The sequence below is a fragment of the Gadus chalcogrammus genome, chromosome 14, assembly GCF_026213295.1.
Source record: "Gadus chalcogrammus isolate NIFS_2021 chromosome 14, NIFS_Gcha_1.0, whole genome shotgun sequence".
Classification (NCBI taxonomy): Eukaryota; Metazoa; Chordata; class Actinopteri; order Gadiformes; family Gadidae; genus Gadus; species Gadus chalcogrammus.
The window spans coordinates 23,756,855-23,777,343 of record NC_079425.1 but is presented as its reverse complement, the minus strand read 5'-3'; the positions used below and the strand labels follow the sequence as shown (position 1 = coordinate 23,777,343).

Sequence of the window (20,489 nt, the reverse complement as noted above, 5' to 3'; positions counted from 1 at the left end):
ACCTGTTTGCTGTGTGAACCACTGTTTGGCCTGATCTACACGTAATCATTGAGAATGAAGTTAAGACTTATCACATCTGTACTTTAAGAAGGCATTTAATTACAAATTTGGAAACGACATGCGTTTTGAGTTGAGCCAAACGTTGAACAGAAGAGAACGTCGCTGCCACCTTGAGTACATGAGTGGAACTACATCAATGTGTCAAATGTGTAGATTCGGCAACTAAATAAAGTAAATGCAGCACTAAAATAAATCATTGATGTATTGGAGGACCTATGAACATACAGGGCCTAGAACATAATTAGCTAATGAACAGAATTTTGCAAACACAATAAAGACACAGGAGAACACAGATATTTAACAACTCTTTATCTTAAGTAAAAACATTTTTAAACGAGGGCAACACGTTGACAGTACGTAATGCTTTACATGTTCAAGAAAACTTTCCGATTAACAATTTTTCAATTAGCAGTAACAATAATGAAAACATGTCTGTTTAGAGAAGCTAAATATGCAACGTTGGAATCTTCATTTATCTTCGAGGCTTACACTGTTATTGCAAAATCCCAATCCCTGCCTTCCTGCATATTCAATGCTTTCTGTGGCCATCATGCAGTATTCAGTGTACAACACCCCTAACAAATCGCACGTTTCTCATACAGGTTGCCTGTTTCCCAGCTACTGAAGCCACCCAGATCTTGCACTAGTGCTAGTGATACATTTGTCATAAGGTAATTAAGTTAAAGGGAGAGCCGTAAAAATATACCACTCTGAGGGTACTCCCTTAAGTACTGACAGAAAATGATGGCGAGACAAGAATGCGAAAACCATAATCAGCCTGCTCTCCGAAACATGGCCTGGAATCCAGTTATCACTGCTCAATTATGAAGAGAAAATGCAGAATACAAAAAGACAATTAAAACAAAATGGAGCAATGAATACTGGAGGGAATACGGTGCCGTTTGTATCAACTGTATTCTTCTGCATCAGACAACATTCAAAAAGGTTCACATTTCCAGTCCCCCAACCTTATGACTAAAGCGTTTCATCACTTTGGAGTACAAATGTCTGATTGTAATTACAAAGGGGGGGGGACAAAGAAAGATATAAATGACACTTAAAAAGGGAAATAAAGTTATCTACTAGCTGACAATCTATAACTCAAAAGAACAAAAACAAGTGGCACTGAAAGATATGCAGCCCGCCGGGTCAAATTATTACCATTAGTGAACAAGTTAATCAATTGCTTTTTGACATTCTGGTACATTGACTGGACAGGCCTATCAATTATTTAGTTGTAAACATTCTGAAGTACTTCAGTTCAACTTGAATTGTGGGGCGGGGCAGACAATATTCCTCAAGGTCAAATGATATCGGCACATTAGATTCTCCCAAATAATCGAGATATAATAAAGTGAGTATTCAATCCTGTTATACTCAATTGTTGGCGGCCTGCATCTTCTTGCAATTCATTTCACACCATAAAACAAGTATGTAACTAAATCAAGTCAAGTTTAAAATGACTTAACAAAAGGGTCAATGACCCAGCATTCAATCCTGAATATGCAAGTCAAAGGGGCAGGCACAATTTGCTTAGGGGCACACACATTTTGAGATGAGCAAGACATTCATCAAAGAAACGCATGTATTGGACAACGTGCCATGACTTTATTTAGCCAGGCCTTAGTTTTATCCTAGTAAATCATCTCAAATGAAAGCGGCGAGCGAAACTATGAGGGCCAGGTTAAGAGCAGCGAAGGGGGAACATAACAGGGGTGACAACTGGTGAATTTGGTGCCGTCATACATCACTGAATATATATCAAAAAAAAGGAGGGAAAAGAATAAAGCTATTGATCACATGGATATCGATCAGAGTACTCACAGTATTAGTGGACTTCCTGTATCCATCTTTCACATACAACAGCAATATCAAAGACCACTTTAGTAAGAAACAAAATTGGAGGTGATGCAAAAATACTGAATTATTTCCACCAAAAACATATGTACATATTTTTTGCTCTTGTCCTTTTGTTGATAACCATGTAACAAAACTTTTGAGGAAAAAAAATTCCGGGTGAAGAAGACGTACTCACACCTGCTGAAGTCAAGACGGTGACCCTAGTGCTGGTGACTAATTTAACAGTGTCTTCATTCCTTTTGTCTGGTCGTTCTGAACATTGCATCTCATGGGGGCCGTTGGTAATGGGGTAGGACTAGGATTCCTCGTTGGTTCAGTGCCGTTGTAGTACTATGCAGCCACCTTGTTGTCCCTCTGGGGGAAAAAGACAAGCAAAAACACGGTTAGTATTGAAGACCACTCGAGATGAGTAAACATCTTTGTTGTCTACGGGGAATGGGTTAACCTAACAATTGTAAGTTCCTGGCCCTTTGTTCTATGAACATCCTCACTGTACCGACAGCGATATATTGTTTCTCCTTCTTCTGACCAAATGTACTTATTGTAAGTCGCTACGGATAAAAGCATCGGCTAAATTCCCTAAATGTAATATAGCTTGAATAAGTGGTCCTTTACACTTTCAAATACTAGTAATCTAAAAAGCCCTTTCTAGTGTCATCCCTTCAATGGTCATCTAAAACGAGTCCTGCTAGTCCAACATCAACCAGACCGATAAAGCTCATGGATTCACCCTGTATTCAAAGTCGTTGAACTCCCGGCCTCCTCTCCCTCCTCTGAACCCAGCCCGGAACCCGGGGGGGGCCCCGCGGGGCGGCCCGAAGGACCCCCTGCTGATGGGTCGGCCCCTGCCGCCACGGGGCCCCATGCCCCCGCGGCCGCGGTAGCCTCTCCCACGGCTGTGTCTCATGGGCAGGCCGAAGGTCTCGGCGTTCGTCCGCCTCTCCTCGGCCCAGGTGGGCCTCCGGTCCCTGGGGGAGAAGAGCACGGCATTAGGCCCTGCGGTCAGACTGGTGGAGTGTGGGGGTCGAGGCCTTCACTGGGACGGCAGGGCAGAACGTCGAACTGTTCCTTACACCTCGTAATGGGCACGTGATAATTGGGAGGCCTTTTAACTCTGCCGATACAGAAAAAGAAAAATCACTTACTTTGAGTATCCTCTGTCTCCGCCCCCTTTCCTAAGACACAGAAGCAACGACCACGGCATTACATTTACATTCAGGGCATTACGCTTTTATCCAAAGCGCCCTGCGTTAAGTATGGGTGTTTTAGTACTCTCCACAGTGTTGTTTATAAAGGATGATGCGACGTACCCGTACCTTAAATCATCACAGGACAGATTGTCGAAGAAGGACTTGGTCTTGTCGTAGTAACAGGAGGCGGACCCAGCCTCCTCCTCTTCCGCGGCGGCCTCAGTGGGCGGCTGCTGCTGCTCCGCAGCCGCCGGGTCCACCACCTTCTCCTCTCCGTTCAGAGCCTTCTCCGGTTTCTCAGTGTCTGGAGGTTGTATTTAATCACACTCATTACACCGCTTTAACTGCAACGTCAATAGTTGGATCCATACATAATGCAGCCGTTCTTAAAACCCTCATTGATTTTCCATTGTAGCAGGAGAACCTGGCCGGGCGGCTGCTCAAGGGGAAATCCTTTGCAAGTTCTGTATATGCAGTTACAATTAGTACTGCATCGATTTCCTTGGGAACTGATGGCTAACATGCGATCATACTTGCAGACCCTTGCTTAAGGCACAGCAGTGTCAAACGATAGACAGGGTTTCTGAGAGCTGTCCTAGACCAAGTTATTCTGTCGAAATGCAGGGACCTCTGACACTAGGCCCTTAATGGATACAAAACAATCCTTTATTGCCCAGTACAGTGCTGGGTATTCTTAGTGGAGGTGTCATGCCAAATTTGTACCAGGCGCGTCATCCATACGTAATCCACTCCAAATCTGCCTGGCAACAGATGATCGCGTCGAATGACGTGAACATTCGCGAACCTTCTATCTAGCGATCCGTTATCTGTATTGTGCTATTTCGTCCTTGACCTGCTTTAAACACTCAGTTTACTTGCTAAATTTGATTAAACAATTAAATACAATACAAATATAAAGTAAAAACAAGTGTTATCTGTAATGATATCAACATCAGTTATTAGACCGTCACACGGAGCATGCGCAGTTGGATTGGCGCGCTGCATGTTGATGTCTGTTCCAAGATACATCGTGTGTTTATTAAGGAACCCAACAAAACATTACATTATCTAGCGATCCGTTAACTGTATTTTGTTATTTCCTCTTTGGCAACATGAGCGCGAATGTTTTTTGCAACCTGCCCGGCAACGGACGACGCGATCATCTGCTGCCATGCAGGTTTGGAATGGATTACGTATGGATGACGCGCCCGGTACAAATTTGGCAGCCGGTACAAATTTGGCATGACAGAGGCAGCGATGAACCCCGTACCCTTCAGCTTGAGCTTGCTCTGGAGCTCCTTGTCGATCTCGTCCTTGTTGAACTGAGCGTTGGCCGTCTCGAAGTCAAAGTCCTCCTCGAACTTCACCGGGCCGTCCCGGCGCACGTTGAACCGCCCGCGGCCCCGGATGCCTCCGCCGCGCCCGCGCCGATTAGGGGGGGCGCCGCCTTGGAAACTAGAGGGGTCACGTGATTGGTTCCCTGGTCACGTCCAGGGAACAAAAGCTTTTAGCATCACCGGTTTAGTGGGCTGTCCAGCTGGAACCAGAGACAAGCTTCATGCTTCATGCTTATTAACTTCCATAAATTTTCCGAACATCATTGAAAACTTGATATTTTCCGACAGCATCACACGCGTGACTAACTTACAGTTATTATGACGGCGGTTTGGGTCCCGGTTCTCCATCGTACCCAAGTGCTCGTCTGGCCCTTTCTGGACCTCAGGCGCTACGCCGCAGAAAAGACAAGATGTTAGGACGGGGATGTGGAAGGGCTCGGGCATAAACGGCACCAATGAGACCATTTAAAAAGGACTTGGCATCCCCCTGGAATGAGAGGGAGAGACGCCCAGACTGGGTCCTGTCAGAAGGTCAAGGTCTCACCCTTCCTCTGCTCCAGGAGGTCTGGGGGCCTCTGGCTCCCGGAGGCCGCTGTGCTGGCGGAGGACCTGGGAGCCCCGGGGCCCACGTTGCTCCTGTGTCCCATTGAGGCGGCCGGGGCCGCGGAGGCCGGGGCCTGCACCGCCTGCTCCAGGGGGGGACTTTTAGGCAGCGGCTCCGGCTGAGGGCTTCCATGTCCTGGAAAAAGGTGCAGACGGGTGGATGAGGAGGGTTGACAACAGGGGGCAACACAACACGCCCTAGGGTTTAAACTGACTTCAGCAACCGCCCCTGGCACCAGTCCCTGCCAGCCACAAAGATAACCAGCTTCAACTGCTTCCACTTCCACATAATAAGCTACTGCCTAATTTAGTATACACATTTCTTTGTGCAAACTGTAACTAAAGAATGAAGAATCTAGACTTTTTTGGGCTTCTGACATCTCTGCTCACATCCCTCTCCATCCATACAGTAGAGGTAGTCAGTCAGTCTTAGTTCCAAATACTTCAGGTAAAGCCCCCACAGGTTGAAAGACCCCCAGTGGGTAGAGATGTGGTACCAACCTGCTCCGACAGCACCAAACTGCTGAGGTGGCATTGGGGCTGAACCAAACTGGCTGTAGGTGGGGGCCGCGGCTCTGCTGAAGGGGGCATATGGACCCTGGGCCTGGAATGAGGGCACCGGAGGTGGAGCAGTAGCAATAGAGGACTAGAAAACACAGAACACACTGATCAGGTTAGAGGAACTCTGCTGTACACAATGGTCCAAAAGGAGAAACAAGGCCACCCACGCATGTTGTTTGTGTTGGTGATGGATCGGTTTTTCAGAAACTGTAAGCGTTGCCCTTTCGGGATCTATTGCGCCAAACAAGTGTTATATCCGCTTGTTAACTACTGACCTGGACAATGGCCGGGTCCTGGTGCACGCTGCCAGGGGCTTTGGGGGGCTCGCAGACCGTCAGGTCTTTGATGTCACTGCCACGGAAGATGATGTACTCGAAGACCTCATCCCGGGGCGGTATGGGCCTCTCAGTGGGACGGTCTTCGGTGCCGAAGGAACGAACTGTAGGGGTAAGAGAGGAAAAATAAATAATTAATGCACGTCATAAATGAGTCGATACGTATTTCCAACTTTCATCCATGTATTAAAATTAATGCATTTCTTCGGGAGCATGAAAAAGCGGTTATTAAAACACAATGTAGAACGCACTTGATGCAAAACGTTACAGTGGCTGGACAGCCCATTCTATCCAATGGGATAAATATATCGATTAGCCTTATTAGGAAAACCGCTTCCAAGAACTCTAAATCAAAAGCGAGACAAATCCCTCGCGGCCGTGCTTTGATGTTTATGACGGCCCACGCTCAGCCGCAGAGACGCTCGCAAGGACGTAAACAAAGAAGTGAGTGGGCACGTAGCCACTTGATCGGCTAACGAGCTAGCCCACAGAGCTAACTAGCATCGCAAAGTGGTGTCCGTCTTTCGCTGTGTATGTGGTGCATAAAAACTCATGAGCGTTTGTGACACGTATGCTTTTAGTGACATCTACCCCAAGGATACCTTACCTTTCGCTAGGGCCACGGTGGAGTTCTCCGTATCGATGGTGTACAGAATCCCCTCATAGCGGATCTCGGCCTTCGAGACCAGGCTAATTTTGCTGCCAATGTAAGGTGTCCCGCCGCCGCTCATGTTTATATCCTATTTGGGGGTGATTGCGAGATTTTGAATATTTTTCTTCCGATGCCTCCTCGACGCCAAACTCCTGTACCTCCAGTACCACCACGGTCGGTGTTTTAGGGCGACTTTTGACGACGTGTACCCCGTTCGTTGAGCCACAAGCTGCTACCACGACATGGCCGTTTTCATCTTCCTTCACCGGGCGCGGTGCATCCTGGGAGACTGGCTTTTGGTTCCGTCGTCACGAACCGTCCCTCCTGTTCTAATCGCTTTTCACGGCTGTGTCGTTTTTAAATGGTGAATTGCGCATATTTTAGTTCCTCGTTCAACGAAGTAGTTATATTAAATGCCAAATGTGATGAATCAAGGTTTTTTATCCATTTACCGTAAGATATCGCGATACTACACACGAGACCCATTTCTACTCTCTTATCCCGCCTCCATAAAATCCTGAATCACTATTCTAACGCAGGTCCAATTTATAATAAATAAAAATCAATATATTCTATAATTGTTTTTCTAAATTAACATTAATATTCTAAATGTCTCGAGTGCTTTGTTTAAACATGTCATTGATTAAACCATTTCGATGTGTTGTGTCTGTTGGAGGGATTATATTTCGCGTTAAAAAAACAAAAAAAAACTCCGAGATGTTACCAAAATATCATTTTTTTTTTATTTCATGACGTCAGATTCATTCCCACAATGCATAGTAACACGCACGCGCAATGTACAAAATGTTTTTTTTTTTTTTTTTTGTACAGCAATCCTCGATCAGAGATGGCGGGCGCCTCAGACCCCCTGGAAGATATGCTCTTTTCAGAGGTGGACGAGAAAGCGGTGAGCGATTTGGTGGGATCTCTGGAGTCACAACTAGCCGACAGCAAAGCCGACACAGAGGGACACACACTTCTGGAGAACAGAGGCAACGGCTCAGCTGGCAACACGAACCATCACTTGGGGAAAACGTTACCAGCTCGAGTGGGCACCACAACACTAGAACAACAACAACAACAACAAGGAGGGCGACATAAAGCTGGCGTGCACCCGGGGACCCACTGTAAAGGCATCAGCTCGGAGAAACCCGTCCGAGCATCCCCACCGAGCTCTCCGCCACCGCTGGACGAGGCTTCTGTCACTGTTGTCGCCGACCAAAAAGCAAACGCCAGCAGCGGCTCGCCTCCCCGTGATACATCAATCACAACATCGAACGCCTCCGCTCTGTCAACTTTGGCACCGTCTCGAATCAGCATCAGCACCGCGGCTCCGGGTCCCATGGTAACCGCTTTATCTCCGAGTGGTGGCACGAGACCCACTAATCCTCCGAGGAAACGCGCCACCGTCGCGTCAAAGAGGAGCGCGTCCGCTCGGATCAAGAGTTTAACCGGAGGAGCGGTGTCAACGCGGCGGACTAGCGCTGGTGCCTCGGCGTCCGAACTCGCTAGCCCTGCAGCCGGGTGTACAAGTGCAGCAAACCCTATTCTGAGAGCAGGGACAGCATCATGTAGTAGAACCCCCGCGACTGTTACCTTGTCTAACGCCAGCAGCGTGCCAGCAGCAGGTCAGTCGTGTGGTGCTCTCGATCGGGGCACGCCTACCATAGCGCTGCACAGACTTCCCAATCATATCGTGGCAAGCATAGCCCAGAATGGCAACGGCACCACGGTGTCTGCTCTTGTCCAGCAAGGGGCGCGTTTAGGACCCATCACCTCCCCCGGTGCACAGCTCAACCACAACGCAGCGTTGACGCTTAACACTTCGGTTTCCAAAACAGACGAGTCTCACCATAAAACCGCCATGGCGAGTCAATCATGCAACACGAGTTCTGTAATAAGCACCTGTTCTTCTTCTGTTGTGTTAACAACAGCAGCCACGTTAAGTTCCCCCACCACCGCGGCTGGCTGTGCCGCCGGCGTGGCGACGACTCTGAGTGGGAGCGGGCAAACGACAGCACCAAACATGCACACGAACACGGTCAGACTGGCAGCTCCCTCGGCTGCACCCGTTGGGGCCACCCCTGCTGCACAGTGTCAGCCCCGTCCCGGGCTGACTGCACCTCCTCAAAGGATTGTAGCTCCACAACAGTTGATTGTCAGGGCGCCTCAACCGCAGACGACCATCCAGCTGCCCTCTGGCTTTACCATTCCTCAGGGTAAGGTGTTTCATGCCGGAGACTGGAGCGCAAGGGGTTAAAGATGCCAAAATGGCATGATGAAGAATGTTGTTGTGATCATTGTTGTTCGTTTCTTTGTGTTTTTGTTGTTGTTGGAGACTGGGGGTTGATTTTCTGGGGAATCGTTTGTGTTAAGAAAACTTGCCATCTCTGTAGGCTATTTGGATTTGCAATAAATGCATTCAGCAGGTATATGATTCCTGCTTATTAAGAGACTGGACTTGCTCAGCTTCATACACTACAGAGACAATCCCACGGCAATGATTGGGGCATATCAAAGTGCTTCTCTGAATACTAAAGCACGGCATTTTGTCACAAGTGTCAGTTCTAATAACAACAATAATCAATTATGTGTATTAAATGTTTGAAACCTTTTGATTTAGTCAATGAAAGGCGTTATATCCTTAGAAGGTCTTTAGAGCTATATCTCCTAGCAGAACGCAGTTCCATTCAAAGTATTTATGAAATCAGCTTGCATGAAGATACACAATAAGAATCCTTATATTTGCCACAATTCATAATCACCAAGAGCTTTGTTTGACTGACCTAGAGAATATGAGCCCAAGTTTCATAATGCACTGATCCACTGCTAAGTGTCAGTGCAAAGAAAATTCCAGAAAATTATAATCTAAAATTGTAATAAAGTTCTGGGCCAATTGTTTCTGTCAATGCAAGATACATTATAGAGGAATATCCAATGGGAACCTACATCAGTAGATATAATGAAACAATATGAGGCTTCTTACAAAACGCCTGAATAAAAACCTGTACTCTTCAATTCTGTATTTGGTATGACATTCCCGCTCAGAATTCATGTTTAAGCGTTTCTTTTAAAATTATAAAAATATTTTAAAACGGTAGCCTCAAGCTGTAACCTCATGCAGCCCTCCCTTCTGTGGTTGAATTCTATGTGTAGAGTCACTTACTATCAATAACTGAGATGAGTTCTAGCATACACGATTATGCAATGACTGCTTTGAACCATTAGATGTCATCAAGTACAAGTATGTTTTACCTCAATGTGAAAGTCTTGAGTATATATATAGTTTTAAATGTGTCACAAATATGTTTGCTTAGTCCATGTTTTGTTTTGCAGCTGTTATGTAAACATATTTTGCCCTACAGTGACAGTTACCTTGAGTATTGATTATTATCAACTGCTCTTATTTGATACATTTCAACTTTTTCTTTAACTTTATCTGACAGGAACACTATATCACAACAACCTTCACACAATATTTTTAAGGTGTTGATGGTTTATAAGACCTTCAAAGTAAATGAGTTTGGTAATTAAAAAAATATTTAATATTTTTTGGAAAAAGTTTGCCAAAGTTTGGAAAACTAAATCAAAACATAAACAAAGCAAGCAAAACATTGAATTATATCTAAATTTGATAAAGAATGTGTAAGTGAACTTCAGAAAACCCTTCTATTATCAGGATTTTGAAAGAACTAGGGCCCTACTGCCTCATGTTCAGTTTGCTATGTGTTAAAAAGTCAAGCCAATACATGTTTATATAGTTGTTTAATGGCATATATTTGCACTTGACATGCAAATATATGCAAATATATTCTCCATCCCATTCAAACCTAATCCCAGGGAAATTCATCGTAAAGAACATTGTCTTTTTGCTCTGGCGCCTTGCCACTTCATATGTGGTTGCAGTAATCCCTTGTGTGTCTTTTTCTCAGGGATGGTCTTGGTGCGGACGGAGCTGGGACAACTTGTGATGGTCCCTCAGCAAGCGCTAGCACAAGCCCAGGCTCAGAACAACCTCTCCCCGCGACCCTCCACGCCTACAACCGGGCCCTCCTTCAGAGCCCCCGGCCCTCAGGTAGGACCCATCGCCAGACCCCTGCTGCAGCAGCTCCGCCTCGTTCAGCGTTCGCTTGTCAAGTCGTTACCTTAAAGGTGATTTATTATACCACCAGGAGTGAGTGTGATTAGCCGTTACAAGCCGTTTGGAAAATCAGCCTCTTTTGACATCATAAGTGGGCGTGTCCGCCTAGATGTGTGCTGGAAAGATCAGTCTACCAGCCTATCCAGTGGACTGTAGCAAACGTTGCTCATCTATCCGTCATACATCGAGGTGAACACGCCCACTTGTGTTGTGAGAAGAGGCATATTTTCAAAACGGCTTGTAACGGCTACTCACACTCACACCTGGTGGTATAATATGTCACCTTTAATGCTCAATTTAGAGATGCATCTTTTCTCTCTCACCAACCTTCAGTGTCGTGTTTCTTTGTTGTTGTTGTGGTTGTTGTTGTCATTCTTTGAATAATGAAGTAATAGCTACTGAATAATTGATTGGAGTCTAATTATCGCCACCTGTCACCACACGGGTGTGGAATAGATTACATTAAGCAGACGCTTTTAGGTGGGCCTAAGAATCAATATTGGAGCCACTCCAAACTGCAGCACTTGTGTGGGCCACACAGCCAGATGGGTACTCCATCAGATTCGCTAACGAAAGCGGCACTTAGTTGATTAAGCCCGGTTAGAACTAACACCAAGTTCCACTTGAGGCTAAAGCCATTCCATCAACGTAGTTCAGCCGCGCCTTGCTCAGGCTAGTTCTAGCCAGGCTTACGTTATTGTGGATTACGCGCACTCACGAGATATGTAACCAGCCCTGAGAACCGTGAATGTCATATCATGGATCAAATGACCGAATAGGACAGAGCGGGATCTTTTCCAGAGGCGAACACAAGTTGCTTGTGGGGGTCTATGAGGAGTACAACTTAAAGCATATAATAAATCAAAAAAGGGAACACCGTAACCATTAATAAATACAGGGGGGCCACCTGGCAATAAAATCGCCAAAAATGAGCCAATGCATAAAAGTTGAAGGACGCACTGAGGACGTGAACTCGCTTCGCCCGAAAGACGAGGCCAACTGCTAGTTTACAAATTGACAGGATACATAGGATTAGATAAAAATTGTTGAGAAAATATCCACGATAACAAGATAGCAATTCATTTAATTATTTTATTAGCATGATTTAATCTTAGACCCTTAGTTAAAATATCCGCTGTTTGTGCTTCATATATGTACAATTATGACAAAATCTTGAGGATTAGGCTTGGCCGAACCTTCTGATGGTAAACTTGTTTCCGACAGATGGACTTATCTTAAACACCGCTCAATTAAGTCTGACACTTAGCCTGGTACCGACCAGGTTAGTTTGGTCGGATAAATTGCCATGTTTACTTAGCGGAGATTCCCTTAAGCCAGGTTAATGGAACGCAACTCTAGCTGAAAGTAGCCAGGCTTGGTGAAATATGCCCGGCTTTGGCTTTAGCTTGGTTGATTGAATACCCCTCTGGGCCCCGTTTCCCGAAAGCGTCGTTAGCCTAAGTGGATCGTGAAGGGCGTCGAAAGGGCATCGTAGAGTTTTCACCGCGTTTCCCGAGAGCATCGTTGGGAACGAACGCTCGTAGCTAACGAGTACTCCAGGGCCCCGTTTCCCGAAAGCGTCGTTAGCCTAAGTGGATCGTGAAGTGCGTCGAAAGGGCATCGTAGAGTTTTCACCGCGTTTCCCGAAAGCATCGTAGGGAACGAACGTCTTGAAAACGCTCGTAGCTAATGAGTACTCCAGGGGTGCTCGTAGGTACACGTAGGACGCTAAGAGCATCGTCAGCTATAGCCTCAGTGGCGTCACCATCGGACATTCCGTATATTGGATGCGTTTTATTAAAACGCATTGCACCTTTATGTTCTTAGTTTGGTAATTAATAAAGATTATTAATTAATTAATTAATAAAGATGTTAAAATGGCGAAAATAAAACGGGACAGTCCAGAAAATGTTTGCGCAGGCAGGGCACTCAAAATGTGTGAGAGAAAGTGGGAGGATTTGTGCAGACTGACATAGGCTACTCATAAAACGTAGCATAAAATAATGTAAAAAATAAAATAAAATTAAAAAAAATTAAAAAAAATAAAAATAAAGAAATAAAATTAATTATAAAAAACAAGCAAAGGAGCAGGCAAAAGGCTGGGATATGGTGGGGATTGGTCACGTTGAAGGGAATGTTTAGTGACATGTGGGAGGGTGGAGGGGGTTAAAAAAAAGTCTCAATCACTCTTCGACGCGCATGAAAACCAGCCGCGTATTTATGAGGGAGGCCGTCCTCACACCGATCTTCCTCGTCGTCATCGTCCTCAGCGTCCTCCGGTTCAAGCAATGCCACCCCAGCCTTAGCTGCCATGTTGTGCAACATAGCCGTCACATATCACGGCGCATGACTCCGCCTGACTTGTGAAGGCATCTAAAGCGCAACTTCCACCTCCCGATCGTGCGCTCAACGATGCACCGGGCCAGACGGTGGGCCTCGTTGTATTCCTCATCAATACATACCTTACCCTATTTCCGGAGGGGCTTTTATAGCCAATCAAATGATCAATCAAGGAAACCCTTATGCGGAATCAGATTAAGTCGGCTCTCTTTGCTGCGCAAAGCATGTTTCAGAAATCAGCCCATTAAGATAAATGTAGTTGTCACACAGACTATTTTTAATTTTTTGTCATATGGAATTATTTCAGGGGGGAAAATGCCGTGAAACGCACAGTGCATTCAGGATTAGGACTGATATATGTCGGTTTAAGCCTAATCAATTGTGTTTTAATGTCTTGCTATAGCATTCATATAATTGCAGTCTATTTTTTTCGTAGGCTACTCTGCTGTTGTCCTTGATGGGGATATATTTTAACCCTTTTTAACACAATTCTCCTGCGACATTCCTGCGTCTCCCCCTCCTACGGAGCCCATTTCAGCACCGTGTCAGTAGACAGTTACAATCCTACGACGTCGTGAGTGCAGCGAATGCGCGTTCACGTTAAGAGGAGTTTCGGGAAACGCGACAAAGAAATTATCGATGGATCGCAAGATCCATCGGGAGAATGATCGTACGAGCGAAGATCCATCGTTATCGGGAAACGGGTCCCTGGTCTCTTACTAAACAACCTAGAGTAGCTAGAAATCTTTTAGATTACATTAACATTTAATAATTTAGCTGATACTTTTATCTAAAGCAGACACAGTAGAAACAACAAAATGGAGGTAAAGTGCTGTATGAGCAAATAAAAAAAAACAACAGCTGGACTATGAAAGCAAAATCACTGACACGATATTATGAATTTGATAAATAATAATATTTTTGGTAGAGTTTAGCAATTGAATGCTATGGGGCTGACTACCAATTATCAAGGCATCCTCTGTTTGAGCCTTGGTGCTTGACAGCTTTCTGTGTTCGTGCTGTGATAAAGGGGTAGTTGTTGAAGACATTTTAGGATTGCACGACACAACATGTGCACCAGAGGGCAGCGTTTCACTATATTTTGGTTAACTTGGCCGCTTCAAATGGTTGAGTGTTAAAACGTAGCAGCTGCTTTCAGAGTTCTTGTTTGGCATTGGTTCACATTAAAATGTACAATTACTAGTAATATCAGGGCTACATATTAGTAATAATAAATATATTGATTTCCTTAAAAACGGTTTGGTTCTGGCTCCACATGGTAAATATTCTGACTTAAACATCAATGCTTGTTTTATTTTGATACATAGCCTATTTAATTCTTGCGAAATATGACATGTATTTCTGAGAACATTTCCCTTACATAAAGCATTAGCAGGTAAAGCAGGTAATAATCGCGGATATGTAAGGAGGAATAGGATTTATCCTTCAGGATTTGAGGGTTAATGATTGGATTGGATAAATTACATTTGTAATGAAATTTAAGATTAGTTCAGCATCACCAACCAAAATCCAGGAATCTCCATTTATTACATTTGGATGTAAATAAATAACCCATAAAAGCATTTCTTTTGTAGGCATATAACAGCCAGTAGAGGTCGATGTTGACTTTGTCTACCTTCAGTGATACGGTCCAAGTAACGAGGCGTTGTTTGAAAATGGGAGAAAGTTTGATGTCTGATTCTTATAAACTTGTGTCTGTGTAATAGTAAAGTGATAATTAAAGTAAATAATAAGAAAATAAGACACATTCCGATCCATTCAATTTACGTAACTTGTGTCTTCCATTATATGTACATTTAATTAACAAGAATGATGTACTCTAATTGCACATCCTTCAAACCTAGGCTGTTTTCTATGTGGCCTGTAGTTGAGAGTTTGCCTTACTCTATGGGTGTCAGCCATCTTGCTCAGTGTCTAATTAGATAAAGTGTGCCTACTTCAATAAAAACCCCTGATACACACAGTATAAATATACAAACACACTCACTAGATTGGTGACAGTTTGCCAAACAACGACATGTTCGGTTGTTCACCGCAGAAGCAGGTTCGCTGTTCACCCTGCATGACTGCCGATCGATGAGCAGCTAATCAAGCTAGCCATCGTGCTATCCGTCCGTCCGGTATTCCCCCCAAACCCCCCCCCCAACCCTCCCGACCCCCCCCCCCTCCCAGAGCGAGTCAAACGGGTGTCTGCGCCTCTCAGTGTCACAGTAACCGTGACAACATCAACCTGGAGCGGCGGTGGCGGTGGCGGCGGCGGCGATGCCATCCCGACAGGAAGAGCACGAGCAGGAAATGAAAGGGGGTGTGTGTGTGCTTGTGGGGGAGGGGGTGGGTCGGGGGTAGAGGGAGGGGGGGTCTTGTTTATTCCCAGAGCTGAGCCCCTCCATCGGCCTGTCACTCTCCCCGCGAGCCCAGAGGGGCTCAGTGCTGCCTCCTTCCTTCCATACCTGTTAAATCATTCATCATCCAACTGCTTGATTATTTTAAAAAGCTAACAGGGTTGAGCGAGAGAGAGAGAGAGAGAGAGAGAGAGAGAGAGAGAGAGAGAGAGAGAGGCATCCCTCTTGGAGTGTTGCACCCTGAGGCTCCTTACCCCTCCCCTCACACCCTCCCCCTCTCTTCCTCTTCCTCCTCTACTTTTTTTTGGTGGAACCTACAAAACTTGGAGAGGAGGTTCAATCCTCTCATACTTTTACTCTTTGCCACGGATGTGGCCTCCATTGTGTGTTTATTTGTGTGTGTGTGTGTGTGTGTGTGTGTGTGTGTGTGTGTGTGTGGGTGTGTGTGTGTGTGTCTGCATGTATGTGTCTGTATGTGTGTGTGTTGGTGTCTGTCTGTGTCAGTATCAGTATGCGTTTTTGCGTGTGTATCTGTATGTGTTTGTGTGTCTGTATGTGTCTGTGTCTGTGTGTGTGTGTGTTAGTTTGTATGTGTGGGTGTGTGTGTCTGTGTATGTGTGTATAGTTTCTGTGTGTCGCTGTGTGGAATCTCAAACCCAACTTTCAGTGAAATTCAGCTAAATGTTAAATAAAATATATTATTCAGGTGGGTTGCAGAGGAAGGTGCAAAAAACCCTTTCTGTGGCACCGCGCTGAGCTCACGTGGTCCTAACTCGGTGCAACCGCACAGACTCTTCCTGTGGTTATTCCCATGATGCACTGCACTACCGAGATGCTTCCCGTACCCGCATCAAGCACCTCCCTACGCTTCAATCCTCTCCAACCCAATACCTCACCCTTACCTCACCTAACCATTTTGAACTTAAGACCTCATATCTGAACCATCTAATCTTATATCTCAATTATTTCTGTAATGAATAGCATAAAATGACCACTGGAGAAGACTGTAATTCCATGCAGCCTTGGGCTCACCCAGGTATATTGGATGTGTTTTATCCACTCAGATACCCGGCATGAAGCAAGTATCTCTCTCTGTGACCCTCTGAACGAGAGGGTTCCTGCCTAGTCTCTCACACGCACACACACACGCACGCATGTATGCATGCACACTCACGCACGCACGCATGCACACATACATACACATATGCACAAAGGCACACTCACATGCATACGCACAAAGGCACACTCACACACAATATGCATGCACGCACAAACACATGCGCACACAAGCACACACAAACATGCAGCTGTTTTCTGTCCTCCTTCCTCCACTTCCTCCACTTTAGGCTGCCACCTGGTGTGCTCCTGTCGTCAGTTTATCCCGTGTTGCTACTGGGCATGTTGTAGCTCTTTTCAAGGTCCTCTACAGCTTCTTCTTCTTCTGCTCTCTCTCTCTCTCTCTCTCTCTCTCTCTCTCTCTCTCTCTCTCTCTCTCTCTCTGAAGCTGTCCTTCACCTCTGTTACTTACCTGTCTTGCTCCTCTTCCTTCTTCTTGCTTAGAGAATGAATGCTTCATTTTTTCCCGCTCTTTCCTCCTCCCTCCGGGGTACACTCCCCCTTTTTGAACCACATTATCTCTCTCCCCCTCCTTTCCTTTTTATCTTCCTTCCTCCCTCTCTCTCTCCTTCTCCTCTCTCTCTCTCTCTCTCTCTCTCTCTCTCTCTCTCTCTCTCTCTCTCTCTCTCGCTCTCTCTCTCTCTCGCTCTCTCTCTCTCTCTCCTGCAGTCTTCCTCCCAGACCACCCGGCAACAATGTCTCCTGGCCCCAGCCAAGGTGGCGCCATCTCCTTCTCCTTCCAGCCCCGCCCTACAGACCTCCACCTCTACCTCTTCCTCCTCCTCCCCCTCCTCTTCTTCCTCCTCGGCCTCTGCACTCCACCCTGTGAGAGCAACTTGTCTGTAGTGCTCCACCCTCTCATCTCCTGCTTTTGTAATGCCCCTCCACATGGAAAAGAAGATAGACGAGCTAGTAGATCACTGAAATCAGAAGTCGCCGCTTGTCGCCATGTTTAACTTAATTATTTTTAATTCCAATGTCGGGTTTTAATAGTTAGGGATAGAGTTTTCAATTTCGCAAACGTTTTCTTTCGGTTTCAGTTGGAGTCAGTTTTAGGTTGTCGTTTTTAAGAACAGGCCCATGTTTATTCAGGGGAATATAATAGGGATATGGGGGAGAATGGGGATCAATAATGTATTGTTTATCTTGAGGAAGCCTCTGTGTTCCATGTGGGCAAATTCAGCAGCGCTGAATGCTTTCCACAATCCGCGCTCGCTCCAGGCAGCGAGCAGCACTCGCTTAGGAGTCTTTTGTGAGCAGACACCACGGTTTCTGTTATTTATTCTTGTTTATTTTGAGATTCAGTTAAACTGCAACTACTTATTGTCGTCGTAGTTTTAGCTTTAGTTAACAACGGTAACACTGCTCCCCGAGGCACTGACCGTAGTTGAACCCACTTGTTATCGCAAGAAAGTCATAATCAACACGTCCACAGAGGTCAGTGTTCTGCACATTAGACTTGAGCCTCCTGCTGCCTCTGACTGGCCCTTTACGTGTGCCTTCTGCCGCTGAACAGTTGTTACCTACACCAAGGATGGGCATTTATGGTGTTCAAATCTTTTGCCTAATAAAAGGCTGCTCACGTGTAGTGTTCTTCTTCTGCTGTCAGAAGAAACACACCTACACCGTTAGAATATGACATGGGGTTATAAAGGCCGTTGCTGTCTCATCCAATCCGTCCTTTCAGATTTGTTTGGGACCTAGAGATTACAGCTGAAAGGGATTAACAACACCTATTCGTTCATTTTTAATGCTCGACATTCATGCTAATCATGTTAACTTTTTGATAGACGGATTAAACCGCTATACCGTGCTATAGACGGAAGGGCTGCATTAAACCGGGGCAGTGGCGTCAGTATTGTGTGTCGAGGGTCTGCCCGCGTCAGGTGGCCGTTATGAGGAGCTGCCTTGCTCCGAGGCTCTGCCGCCCCCGCCCGCCGTGGGCCTGGGACCACCTCCCCTCCCCTCTCCTCCCCTCCCCTCCCCTCCCTGCCCCTGTCTGCGGAGCGGCGTCCCCGCCGCGCCAGGACACCCGATGTGACAGCGGCGCCGTCGCGGCCGGCCCCAGTCCTCCGTGGCCTTGCTGCCGGCCGGGCGTCACCTCCTGTTTAACTCTCTGTCTCCCCCGCTCCTCCAGAAGGGCCCCGTGGCCCCCGCCGTGGCAGTGACGGCTCCCCAGCAGGCCCCCGCATCGGGGGCCCCCCAGGCCCGGGCCGCGGCCCTGGCCGCGGCCGCCTCGCGACCGGCTCAGCCCCCGCAGACGGCCGTCGCCGTGGCCCCCGGGGGCCCGGCCGTAGCCCAGGTCCGCTCACTCAGCATCCGTGAGGCCCCTCGCGGGCCCTGGCGGTGACACAGCTGCCAGCAGGCTGGCTGTGTCACCGTGTTCTCACACAAGCACACACACACACACACACACACACACACACACACACACACACACACACACACACTACTACACACACAGGCACAGACTCCCACATGCACAAACACATACGCACACTCACCCACACACAGTTACACACATGGGCACAAACACATGCAGGCACAGACACATGTACACAGGCACACACGCACACACACACACACACACACACACACACACACACACACACACACACACACACACACACACACACACACACACACACACACACACACACACACACACACACACACACACACACACACATCAAATGCTGAGGCTGTCTGAGAACTACAGCTTGTTGCCTATGGCATTCTGAGAGGACAGGTGCCATGTCTTGTTTGGCTACAAAGATCATCAGGCGACATGCTATGTCCTTTATATCGGCGTCAAATAAATACGAATACACTAGAATTTGTCGCCATTTAAATCCCATCACCTTTACAAGTAATACTTGGTTCAACCAACATCAAATCAAATATTATTTCAAGAGCTCACACAAGCACACACACACCAAATTAATTATTTTAAGATGTTTTAAAAAAAATCACAATCCCGTGTGTTCTCCATACGTTCTCCAACAGGAAATGCAGGACAACGTGAAGAAGTGTAAGAACTTCCTGGCCACGTTGATCAAGCTGGCGTCCCACAATTCTCCTTCCCCCGAGACATCCAAGAATGTCAAGAGCCTGGTCCAGGATCTGTTGGTGAGGATTACACAAAGAATAAAAAATAACTCTGACATTGAAACTAGCTTACAATGAGTAAAACGTGTTGATAACATACATACAACATACTATGCCATTTAAATCGAGGTTGCTGTTTATAAAGTGCAGAATTGAGGAAAATTCGGTGTGCGTAATGTATGCATTCAACCTGTAGATGGCAGCGTGGAACTCAGTAATGTAACCAGCAGGTGTGTGCATATCAACCGCAGAAGGGCTGTATCGTTCTGAAAGCCTCTTAAGCCTGATGAACTTATTTCGTGTCGATCCCAGCCGGCTGAGCTTGTGTTTCTCTCTCCGTTGTTCCCAACACCTTCCACCTCCAGGACGCCAAGATCGAGCCCGAGGAGTTCACCAGCCGGCTGCAGGCGGAGCTCAAGTCGTCGCCCCAGCCCTACCTCGTGCCCTTCCTCAAGGTCCCCACTACCCTCATAGCCATTCCATATCGCTGGAAAAATGAACAACTGTGCCTCACTTTGAACCCCAATTAAGATTAGTATTTTGCATGCGAGTATCAAAACCAAATTTCCAGAGTTTATAACGGTTATAAAGAATGCAGGTGGGAGGCCTCTGAAAGGCCTCCTGAATCCGACCGTTTTAACTGATTCCTTAACCGTTAGCTCATCAGTCCCTGAAAAGAAAGACACTCTTAAGGTAGATCCGATTATCAAGTCTTTATATTATTATCAAGATGAAAGGCCCTTCTAACTCTTTTTTTTGCATTGCATGCCCAATCAATACATTAATTACTAATATCACAGAACCGGCCCCAAAAATGTCTGAA

General features: G+C 46.2%; 2 protein-coding genes across 3 annotated transcripts in view; one reads left to right on the top strand and one right to left on the bottom strand.

Moving 5' to 3' along the window:
• Positions 1 to 85: 85 nt before the first annotated feature.
• Positions 86 to 7,048, bottom strand: LOC130404097 (protein LSM14 homolog A-like). Of its 2 annotated transcripts, none has more exons than XM_056608712.1 (10): positions 6,554 to 7,047; positions 5,887 to 6,050; positions 5,552 to 5,696; positions 4,992 to 5,186; positions 4,759 to 4,836; positions 4,381 to 4,590; positions 3,237 to 3,414; positions 3,066 to 3,095; positions 2,651 to 2,888; positions 86 to 2,274 (listed from the first exon to the last, which is right to left on the bottom strand). In XM_056608712.1, exons 1-10 carry the CDS (start codon positions 6,675 to 6,677, stop codon positions 2,251 to 2,253), a joined length of 1,386 nt encoding a protein of 461 aa, XP_056464687.1. In that variant the 5' UTR covers positions 6,678 to 7,047; the 3' UTR covers positions 86 to 2,250. The 2 variants fall into 2 exon arrangements, with proteins under 2 accessions (XP_056464687.1, XP_056464686.1); XM_056608711.1 differs by having other exon boundaries at positions 2,184 to 2,274; positions 3,231 to 3,414; positions 6,554 to 7,048.
• Positions 7,049 to 7,408: 360 nt separating this feature from the next.
• LOC130403717 (transcription initiation factor TFIID subunit 4-like) overlaps positions 7,409 to 20,489 on the top strand; it is a 64,721-nt gene continuing 51,640 nt past the window's right edge. Inside the window, exons 1-5 of the mRNA XM_056608138.1 lie at positions 7,409 to 8,817; positions 10,531 to 10,673; positions 18,699 to 18,860; positions 19,565 to 19,687; positions 20,032 to 20,121. Coding sequence (XP_056464113.1) covers positions 7,446 to 8,817; positions 10,531 to 10,673; positions 18,699 to 18,860; positions 19,565 to 19,687; positions 20,032 to 20,121 — 1,890 coding nt within the window. The 5' untranslated portion in view covers positions 7,409 to 7,445. The remainder of the gene's footprint in view (positions 8,818 to 10,530; positions 10,674 to 18,698; positions 18,861 to 19,564; positions 19,688 to 20,031; positions 20,122 to 20,489) is intronic.